Source organism: Psammomys obesus, unplaced genomic scaffold (genome assembly GCF_907164565.1).
Source record: "Psammomys obesus unplaced genomic scaffold, mPsaObe1.curated_primary_1811, whole genome shotgun sequence".
Classification (NCBI taxonomy): domain Eukaryota; kingdom Metazoa; phylum Chordata; class Mammalia; order Rodentia; family Muridae; genus Psammomys; species Psammomys obesus.
Window position 1 is genome coordinate 457,462 of NW_026596152.1, and position 10,610 is coordinate 468,071.

At 56.1% G+C, this 10,610-nt stretch overlaps 1 protein-coding gene across 2 annotated transcripts in view; it reads right to left on the reverse strand.

Annotated features, from left to right (window-relative positions):
• Positions 1-4,316: 4,316 nt before the first annotated feature.
• The window catches only part of Pld2 (phospholipase D2), a 14,961-nt gene continuing 8,667 nt past the window's right edge, over positions 4,317-10,610 (reverse strand). Inside the window, exons 12-25 of one of the 2 annotated variants that reach the window (XM_055594048.1) lie at positions 10,417-10,495; positions 9,241-9,351; positions 8,988-9,158; positions 8,065-8,191; positions 7,371-7,489; positions 7,168-7,281; positions 6,937-7,041; positions 6,675-6,763; positions 6,467-6,580; positions 6,289-6,338; positions 5,982-6,116; positions 5,661-5,814; positions 5,137-5,251; positions 4,317-5,003 (exon numbers count right to left, since the gene is read on the reverse strand). In XM_055594048.1, coding sequence (XP_055450023.1) covers positions 4,779-5,003; positions 5,137-5,251; positions 5,661-5,814; positions 5,982-6,116; positions 6,289-6,338; positions 6,467-6,580; positions 6,675-6,763; positions 6,937-7,041; positions 7,168-7,281; positions 7,371-7,489; positions 8,065-8,191; positions 8,988-9,158; positions 9,241-9,351; positions 10,417-10,495 — 1,708 coding nt within the window. In that variant the 3' untranslated portion in view covers positions 4,317-4,778. Of the gene's footprint in view, positions 5,004-5,136; positions 5,252-5,660; positions 5,815-5,981; positions 6,117-6,288; positions 6,339-6,466; positions 6,581-6,674; positions 6,764-6,936; positions 7,042-7,167; positions 7,282-7,370; positions 7,490-8,064; positions 8,192-8,987; positions 9,159-9,240; positions 9,352-10,416; positions 10,496-10,610 lie in introns of those variants that run through there. The other variant, XM_055594049.1, reaches the window with a different exon arrangement.

Genomic DNA, 10,610 nt, shown 5'->3' on the forward strand with positions numbered 1-10,610 from the left:
TGCGCGGGAGGGAGGGCGGGGCCGCGCCGACGGCGGGCGCGTGCGCAGGCGCCTCGCCTCCCTCTCCGGCCTCGCCTCCCCTGCCCTCGCTGCTCCGCTGGTTTTCATTTGACGCCTTTCCTTCCTTTTTCCTCCTTCTTTCGTGTGCCCGGCTGCCAGTCAAACCACCCACCTCTCCATTTGCGGGGGAAGGGAGGCGGGACCCGACCCCTCCGCTATTAGGGGGGTTGTTATGGTAACTCCCAACGCGAGGGCTGGTGGCCTCTACCCAGGACGGGCTGTCCACCCACCCAATCGCCATGGTAACAGTGGAGCCGCTGAAGGGGGGCCTCCCCGTGAGAACTTGGCTGGAGAAACCGCGAGGGAGGGAGGGAGGGAGGGAGGGAGGGAGTGCTGTGTGCCCTGGACTCCCTTTCCTGGCAGGAGTGGGCACGTTGGGAGCGGCTGACTTCAGGACAGGCACTCCGCCGCACTCGTTTGTATCTGCAGGAAGGAACTAGCTGGAGTTGCTAGTGGCAAAGCAGAAGAGGAGGGAACTGTATCCATTCCCTTCTCACTGTGGTCCAGCGCCCTGGCCTAGCACCTCCAGCGGCTTCATTTCACTAGAAGTGAGGTCACGTTCTGCCGCTGGCTACTGTGTTGTGTGACCTCGACCAAGTGAGCTTGCCTCCCTGAGCTTTGCTTTCTCTGTGAAGTCACGGCGAGATGGTTCTACGCGTCTCAAGAGATTTCTGACACTGACACTAAAATGAACATTGCTTGGGTGAGTTGGAATTCTCTGGAGCCTTCTCCGCACATTTGGACGCACATGCCGATTTGCTCTGGGGGCCTCTTCTGCACTCGTTTACCTTGTCTCTGAGAGTCAAGCCACAATCCCGTCTGCCTCCACTGCACTACCACCCTCCCACATGGCCTCTGGGCCTGGCACCCACAAACTCTTCCTATCCAAAAGTGATGTTTCTAAAACTTAAGTCTGACATTGTCCTGTTTGAAACGGTTTTCTGAACCCCATCACTCAAGAAGTTGAGGTAGGAGGATTACATTTTCTGTTAGCCCGGGCTATGCAGTGACTCAAAATGAGTAAGTATGCCCGTGGCTGACTCCCACTGCCTGTGGTTAGTGATATCAAAGACTTTCAAAATTTTGCCTGTTGCTGCACGCCTTTAATTGCAGCGCTCGAGAGGCAGGCAGATCTCTCTGAGTTCGAGGCCAGCCTGGTCTACAAAAAGGGAGTCCAGGACAGCCAGGGCTACACAGAGAAACCCTGTCTCAAAAAACAGAAGCAAAACCTGCCCGTTTCTCTGGCTGTGTCTGTTTCTTCTTTTCTGGTCCTACGTGTTGACAGGCCACACTTACACTTGCTCCAGCTGTTCTGAGTTAGACTCTTGTTGAAGCCCCAGATCTCAGCCTCTCCTCTCTGCCCTTGCCCTGGCTGTTCCTTTCCCCTGGAGTGTTCTCCAATTGAAACTGTGCTGCCTAGGTTTATGTCAGCTTGACACAAACTAGAGCCATGTGGGAAGAGGGGTCCTCAGTTCAGAACTCCCCCTCCCACCAGGTTGGGCTGTGTATAAACCTGGGAAGCATTTTCTTAATTGATGGACGTAGGCAGTCCCAGCCCACTGAGGGTGAGGCCACCCTGGGCGTGTGGTCCTGGATTGTGTAAGAAGGCAGGTGGAGCAAGCCAGTAAGCCGCACCCTTCTGCGACCTGGGCTTCGTACCTGCTTCCAAGGACTGCCCTGGCTCTCTCCTGCAGAGCAGGCAGAGCAGCGGCAGGGCATCGAGGGAGTGTGAGCTGAGTCAGTACCTGCTTCCAGGGACTGCCCTGGCTCCCTCCCGAAAGGGAGTGTGACCTGAGCATTGTAAGCCGAAATAAACCCTTTCCTCCCCAGGTTGCTTTTGGTCGTGGTATTTTACAACAGAGTAGAAATCCAGCTGAGACAGCAGCCATGGCCACGCTCCTTGGCCTTTGCTTTGCCCTGCATGTTGGGATCACCTCACCAGGAACTGTCTTTTACAAAATTTTGTTACATGTATCTGTGTACATGCAGGGTGCCATGGTGAACACACAGAGGCCAAAGGCTCAAGCCTCTAATTCCTATACTTTGGAGCCTGAGGCCTGAGGATTCCCACAAGTACAGAGCCAGCAGGGACTACAGAGTGAGACCCAGGCCAGCCTGTGCTGTATGGGAAGTTCCTTGTCTTGAGAAACAAACAAGAATTTAGGCACATCTGTAATCCCAGCACTTGGGAGGCAAGGCAAAGGTCACAGCAAGTTCAGGGCCAGCCTGGTCTATGGTGAATGTCAAGTCAGCCAATGAGGTTCTGTCCAAAATGAATTCCATAATAGGCGCCTAGCATGCACTCAATACAGTTACTAACACTGGACTCATGGCCAGTTTAATAGAGTTTAATGGAGCAAATCAACATCTCCGGGTCAGGACACCTTCTCCCCAGGAAGCTGTGTCACCCCGAGTGGGAGGGGAGGAGCAGGGCTGTGGGAGTCAGCTGCCGTTTGTTTTGGGACGGGACTGCTACCTTCCTCCCCGCACTGTGGTCGGCCTTCCGCCACGGTTCCTGGACTAAAGCTGGACTCTGTTGCCCCTGCCATCCCTGCGTGCCTCAAGGAGGTGGGAGGCAGGAGGCCCACGGATGAGACCTCGTCCTAGCTGGGCATGAAGCAGAGCAGGGTTGCTGCGGCTTTGCTAGCCTATGGAAGCGAGACCTGGCCTCCAAACAAACACTAAGACTAAGAACTGAAGGCTGCTGTGTGAGGCCTTCGTTCTCCCCAGCTTCGGGGCAGCTGCTGCCTCCACCTCACAGTCAAGGAAGTAATGGTCCCCCAGGGAAGGAGATATTTAGTGCTGACAAATGAGCCTAATTAATGGGGCGCCAATTAGTACTGTAACTGCTGTGTGGAGGAGGGGAATTTCTTGGGCATTAGTGTGTTGGCGCGCGCGCGCGTGTGTGTGTGTGTGTGTGTGTGTGTGTGTGTGTGTACACCAGCACGCGTGTGTGTGCACATGCACACGTGAGGGCTTGAGCACAGGGTTTCCTCCCTTGTCCCGCTGGGTTGCCCTGTCCAGCCTTAACATGAGAGGAAGCGCCTGATCTTCCTGCAGCTTGAGCGCCATGTTAGGTTGGTTCCCCTGGGAGGCCTGCCCTTTTCTGAAAGGAAATGGACGGGGAGGGAGCGGAAATCACAGTCAGGATCTAATATGTGAGAGAATAAATTAATAAACAGAAGAAATAAAAAGGTAGGGATCTTGTATCATTTTTACTCGTTTTCTTTCTTCCATTTTTAGGCAGGCAGGCTCTTATGAACTATGTTGCCCAGGCTGGCCTGGAACTCACAGACCTACCTCTGCTTCTGGTGCTGGGACTAAAGGCCTGCCCCACCACCACCCAGCTTGGAACTCTCTTATTTAAAAACAAAACACACTTTAAATTAGTTGATTTTTAAAATGAATCTTATTGTGCACACACACAGGAATGCTGTGGCCTATGTGTGGAGGTCAGAGGACAGCTTTCATGTCATGTGGGCCCTGGGGACTGAACTCAAGTCGTCAGGTGTGACAGGACGCGTCCTCATCTGCTGACGCATCTCGCTGGCTGAGGAGTCACGCCTTGAGAGAACTAGAGGAGCAGGGCAGCAGCCTCTGCTCACATCACCATGCTTTCTTCGAGGAAGCCTTCCTAAATTCCCCTCATTTTCCTCCTGCTTCTGTGCTCAACATTTTTCTTTTCTTCTTGTTCTGTTTTTGTTTTGTTGTTATTGTTTGGCTTTTCAAGACAGGGTTTCTCTGTGTAGCCCTGGCTGTCCTGGACTCACTTTTGTAGACCAGACTGGCCTCAAACTCACCGAGACCCATCTGCTTCTGCCAGGATTCCAGGCATGCGCCACTGCCGCCTACCTTCAACATTTTTCCAATTGCAAAATACTTCAGACACAGGAGAAGTTATGGGTATATGCATGTGCACACAGCGTTCGCCCTGCTCGTCAGCAGTTAGGCGAATGCGTTCAGAGGCTGCTGATAAGCACAGAGATGGAGAGGTGGTGGCAAAACCTTTCAACCCCGCGCTTGGGGAGGCAGAGGCAGGAGGATCTCTCTGAGTACAAGGCCATCCTGGTCTACAGAGTGTGTTCCAGGACAGCCAGGGCTACACAGAGAAACCCTGTCTCCCCAGGGGTGGGAGGGAGGAGTACTGAGATGCAGACAGGAGAAAGAAAGGAGGAGTGAGGCAGGGAGAAGGTGGGGACGGGTGCCTTGTGCAGGCCGGGAGCGCCTAAGACAACTCCACCAAGAAGAGGCGCAGGCCTTTTCTACAGTTTATTATGAAATGTGTGATGAGTCGTCACCAGGCTGCTGGAGGCAGTGGCGGTGCCCTCCCCACCACCTCGGTGGGGCTACAGTCAATAGAGGCACCATATCCCCTCCATCTCAGCCGCGTGGGCTGGGAGGGCCCCCGGACAGGAGCCCCTTTTCCTGCAGTAGCAGGCTGAGTCTCAGCCTCCTAGAGGGATCAGGGTTCTGTGGGGTAGTGGTCTGAACTCAGTCGCAGGAGACAAGCGTCTCGAGAACTCCTGGCTCACCGGGGCCAGGCTCGGGAGTGATCCCTTTGGCTACTGCTCCAGTGAAGGTCCTCTGTGAGCCTCTAGGATTCAGAGTTGTCCTCCCCAGAGGTCAAAGGGCAGTGCCCTTGGAGCTCAGGGTTTAGGGCAAGGATCCAGGCCCAGCGGAGCCCAGCGGCTAAGGACTGCAGCCGGGCGGGGCCCCAGCTATGTCCACACTTCTAAAGGGATCATGCCCTCCTTGCTTCCCAGTGGGGGCAACAAGGACTCGTCCTCCAGAAACTTGAGGGGGAAGTGAACTAGGTGGCCCTGGACGTGGGCGAGCTCAGACTGAGCCAACGAAGGGCTGACTGTGGCCAGGGGCTCCACAGCCACGTACTCCCGGAGCGTCCGCAGGGAGCGGGTGGCGTTGGATGGCAGGCAGCGGAAGATCTAGGGAGGAGATTGACAACCAGGGGGTGAGCTGCCCGGGCTGGACCCCCATAGGAAGTGCCCCCTCAGTCCCTCATTCCCTTCCAGGCAGGGTAAGCCATCAACTCCTCAGGCCGGCGCCCCCAGCTCCTACCTGCTCATAGATGCTGGCATTATTCTCTGCCGTGTCTTGCCACAGCTGGAAGAAGTCGTCACAGACGGGGTCTCTGAGGTCCAGGTCTGGCCGGGTATTTGCCCCAAGAATCACACTATGGAAGAATGGTCCCAATGGGCCAAATTAAGCTCCTTAGAGAATCTATTTGGTGCTTCCAAACAGATGGGATAGACAGTAAACAGAAGGGTCGGTGAACCCAATGGAGCTTTGGTTTTATCTTTACTCTCTGATGACTTAAACAGTTCCTTTAGTAGACATGGTTAACTTTTGCCTATAATCCCAGCACTTGAAAGGCAGAGGCAGGAGGCTCAAGAGTTCAAGGTCAGCCCGTGCTACATAGCAACTTCAGTCTCAAAAAATCACAAGCCATTACAAAGTGTGTGTGTATGTGTGTTCCCAATTGGCTGATAGTTTAACTGGATTAGTCTGGGAAGAAATCTAGATCCAGCTCTAGGACACCTCTCCAAAGCAAGCCCTCCCATGCAGCCACACCCGACTCCTACCTGAAACAGTGTTTCCTCAGACTCAGGGCAAACCTGCCTGCCTGGTACCCCACCCCGTTCATGAGGGACGGCTCCATTTCCGTGTCCTCAATGAGAATGGCGAGCTCACTGTCCCGCTTCCCCAGCAAGCTCCTGTCATTGATGTTCGCAGAGCCTGGGATGAGTTCAAGGGCACTCTGTCTGCCTGGGCCCAGGGCGCATTCCCAGCACCTCGGCACCTTGACCAGAGCCTGAGGCGCCCACGGCCAGCCTAGGCTGCAGACTCTGGCACCCTCTGACCCACTCAACCTTTCCTGACAGGGAACCAGGCGCAGCACTGACCGATGATGACCGTCCTGTCGTCCGCAATGAGCATCTTGCTGTGGATGTAGATGAGCTCGGAGATCGGGTGCCCGCCCAGCTCTCCATGTGTGCGAAGCCCACAGATGGACACGTAATCCCGCCACGCCGTCCCCACTGCGCACGAGAGCGATGGGGAGGGGCAGTGAGCAGAGGGTGCTCCATCCCACCCTCACCCCCAGCAGTGAAAGGCCGCCAGCAGTCTGGGTGGCCTCCCTGGCTGCCAGGCCTCCAGCCACCCAAGCCACCTCCCGGCCAGGGGTCCAGGGTCTGAGCCCTCCACACTCACTGGTTGCTTTGAGACGATGTAAGATTGAATATTCCCCACGACACAGGGTCCTAAGAGAGAAGAGAGTGTGAGGAAGGCAGAGGCTGAGGAAGGAGGAGGGATGAGCCAGGCCTAGCCTTCCTGCAGGAAGGGGTCACCAGGACAGGGTGGAAGGGCAGGCTGAAGGGGAGCCGCTCACCTGTAAGTGAAGTGGAGAATGGCCTGGATGGAGTTACCACCCCCTGTGGAGATGTCCCCCTCAAAGCCAGGCAGCAGAGGCAAAAGCACGTAGACCCGGAAACACTGGCCCTGCCTGGGAGGTGGGAAGGTCAGAGCAATGATGGTCCCCGAAAGGAGCTCCACCCCTCTACCTGGCCTAAACAAGGCCGGGTCTCCACCGTCCTTACTTGTGGGCCTTCAGGATCCTGTCCACAATCTCATCGCCCACCTTGTTGAGGACTGTGCGTCCATCCGAGCAGCTGATGAAGAACTGATTCTGGGCAGGGACCAGAGAGCAAGCATCCTAGCTCCGACCTCTACCCCCAGGCCAAGGGCCCGAGTTTCCGTCATACCAGTCAAGCCAGCCCCAAAGGCTGTCCCTACCTGCTGCCATGCCCAGTCCCTCTCCTGGGACCCCCTCCCAGTGTCTCTCCACTTCCCCTGAGTCACCTCGATGTAGAGAAAGTGCTGGCTCTCCCGGATGGTGTGCAGGTAGGCGTTGAGGATGGAGTTCTCTGAAGTCCCTGCCGACCACCGGTCCACGGACCTCAAGACCTATGGGATGGTGTAAACCAGGGAAGGAGGCACGGGCTGGGCTGGGGAGTGCAGAGGCACTCTCTGGGAGAGCAGGCAGGCGGCGGGGCGTGCAGGCTGACGGGAGGGAGAGAGGGGCTGACTGACCTGCACCCTGGTGCACTGCCCGCCTGGGATTGTGAAAGGGAGACAGTTCGCGGTGCCAGTGGACTTGGGCAGCAGGAAGGGGTACACGGGTGTCTTGTACTTGGCCTTGATGGTCTGCCGTGAAGAGCCAAGTGAGCAGAAGGTGGTGTGCTGCACTTGGCCTCTCCCCTCCCCCCTCCAGTCCCTTGGGGAGGAGCTGGCACCTTGGTGAAGTTCCAGCGCTGGATGAAGTGCCGGGCCAGGTCCCGGGCAGCCGCACCATGTACGACCACGCCAACATCCCGCCACGGCATCCTGGGCGTGGTCTCCCTGTCAATGAAATCTGGGAGTCCCAGGAGAGTGACGTGAGGAGTCAGGGCTAGTGTGCCGGGGAATCCTGTCGCTAGCCCGGTTTTTGTAAACTTGACTCAAGCCACAGTCATCAGAGAGGAGGGAGCCTCAATTAGAAGATGCTCCGTAAGGTTAGGCAAACCTGCAAGGCATTTACACTCAGTGATTGATGGGGGAGGGCCCGGCCCACGGTGGGTGGGGCCATCCCGGGGCTGGTGGTCCTGGGGTCTATAAGAACGCAGGCTGAGCAAGCCAGGGGAGCAAGCCAGTGAGCAGCACCCTCCACAGCCTCTGCATCAGCTCCTGCCTCCAGGTTCCTGCCCTGTGAGTTCCTGTCCTGACTTCCTTTGATAATGAACAGTGATAGGGAAACAAAAGCCAAATAAATTCTTTCCCATCCAGTTTGCTTTTGGTCGCGGTTTCACTAAAGCCACAGAAGCCCTAACCAGGAGAAGGAGGAAAAGGGAGGAGATTCCAGAGGAAAGGCTCCATGGTTCCGGGCCATTTCATCCAGCTTCCATCCTCCCCTTCTGCCAGCTGCTGCAGCCTCGGGGGAAGGGGCCTCACCTTCGAAAGGCCGGTCCAGTTGCACCCAGTCCTTGGTGATGAGGTTGCTGTAGTCCTTTCCCAGCCAGAAGAACTGGTTGTGCGAGAGGTCGAGGGCGGCCACGGGGTCTGCACCTGCTGTGGGGGTCTGTGTGAAGAATACACCACAGCCAGGCACGGTGAGATCGCGGGAGCAGGCCCAAGGGGGACAGATGTGTGCCCTGCACCAGAGTCGGACGCCTCAGCCTCCCAATTCAACTCCTCACTGTGTAGCCCAGGCCCGCCTCAAACTTGAAGTCCTCCTGCCTGACCCTCCCCAAAGCTGAAATTACAGATATGGACCACATGACAAGCTGATTATAGTATTTTGAAGGCCATTTCTTTTGTTTTGTTTTGTTTCTCTGTGTAGCCTTGGCTGGAACTAGCTCAGTAGACCAGGCTGGCCCTGAACTCTCAGAGATCCACTGCCTCTGCCTCACTGCCTCCGCCTGCTGGGATTACAGGCGTGCGCCGCCTCCACTGGCCGAAAGGCATTCCTTTTTTCTTTTTTCAATAATTTATTTATTTTATGTGCATTAGTGTGAAGGTGTCAGATCCCTTGAAACTGAGGTTGCAGACAGTTGTGAGCTGCCATGTGGGTGCTGGGAATTGAACCCAGGTCCTTTGGAAGAACAGATGGTGCTCTTAACCTCTGAGCCATCTCTCCAGCCCTGAAAGGCATTTCTTGATGGACAGAGTGGCACAAATCTATAATCTCAGCCATCTGGAAGCTGAGACAGGAGGGTGCGGAGTTTGAGGCTTGAGTTATACAATTAGATCCTGTCTCAGAAACAACAAAAGTGGCGCCTCAGAGATGCTGAAAGGCTATGGGCCAGCAGTTCCGGGAGGGTGCGAACTTGGAGTACCTGGGTTTGGGCGGGCTCAGGGTGGCCTTGGGCGGTTACCTGCGAATGTCCAGCTTTGGAGGGGTCCCCCAGGTCAGTCAGCCGGTACCGCACATCATCCCAGCGGCCATAGGCAAGATCCAGGCCCCCCAAGAAGGCCACCGCCTGGTCTACCACCAGGAGCTTCTCGTGATGGGCCCACAGCGTCACAAGGTCCGGGTGGCGCATCACCTGGCAGTGAAGGAGCGCAGGGGAGGCTCAGGCGGGAGGCCGGGCGTGGCGCAGTGAGGGAGGGGCCTCGGGCCAGCATCACCTTTATGTGGGGGTGCAGCAGCATGAGCGTCCTCTTGCTGTAGCCGCTGTTGATGCCCAGGGCCAGCTCCACTTCCTTGAACAGCAGTATAGAGACGCGGACACCTTCCTCCTGGGAGGGAGTGGGGCAGTCGACCGCTCAGGATTCCTGTGTCCCTCCACCCTACCTGGGCGCATCCAGCAAACGAGCTCACCACCCATCTGTCCACCTACCTTTCCCAACCTGGCCGGCCGCCTTCCCACCTACTGGCTCGCCATCTTATGTACTGTCTGTCACTCTTCATAGCCCCTCCACCTTCCCACTCACACCCCTCCACCCCTCTCCCTGTTCATTTTTTTTTCCTTTTGAACCAGTCTTTCATCCAGGTCGGTATAATACTCAGCATACAGCCAAGGCTAGCCTTCAACTCCTAATCTTTCTGTCTCCATCTCCAGAGCGCTGGGGTTACAGTTGGGTGCCACCATCCCCATTTTTTTAAAGATGTATTTATTATGTATTGTGTTCTGCCTGCATGTGTGCCTGCACACCAGCAGAGGGCACCAGATCTAACTATAGATAGTTGTGAGCCACCATGTCGGTGCTGGGAATTGAACTCAGGACCTCTGGAAGAGCAACCAGCGCTCTTAACCTCTGAGCCATCTCTCTGGCCCTCCCCTCCCCCCATTTTCTTTTCTAGTATCTATCCATTCATCCTCCGTCATCCATGTACCCTTCCTCTTGTCAACACTCACAAATGCCAGGTTGCTGTCGCACGCCTTTAGTCCCAATGCTCAGGAGGCAGGGGCAGGCAGACCTCCAAGAATTCGAGGCCAGCCTGGGCTACCTATAAAGTTCCAGGTCAGCCAAGGCTACAGAGTGAGTCCCTGTCCTAAAGACAAAACACTCACAATTGCTTGTTGCATGACGTGCTGTGTTTCTGTACTGAAACTCGTGCTGTTGCTCACGAAAGAGACACAAACATCTACACTCCCAGACAGCACAACCAGGGAAGGGTCTGAGTAGTGGGCCCCTAGTCTATGCTAGCTCGGAAGAGGGAACCGGGGGGTGATATTTGATAGACCCTGAGCCCCGAGGGGCACATTTCCTGGTCCCGAGGCCTCAGATTCCCACTCTCCGGCTCGGAAGACCCTGCTGCAATCTTTCCAGCCGCCCCACCCGCAGCCAGGTACTCCTCACCGCCTTCCTCTTGAGCAAAACGTCCAGTCTCCAGTCGTCTGAATGGGCCGGGCGCTTCAGGTAGATCTCAGGACTCAGCCTAGATGCGGGGTAAGGGACAAGCTGGGCTAAAGACAAACAGCCTGCCTCCCTCACTGGTGCCCGGCTCGGCTCTGGCTCTCTCATCCGTGCCCGGCTCTGCTCTGCCTCCCTTG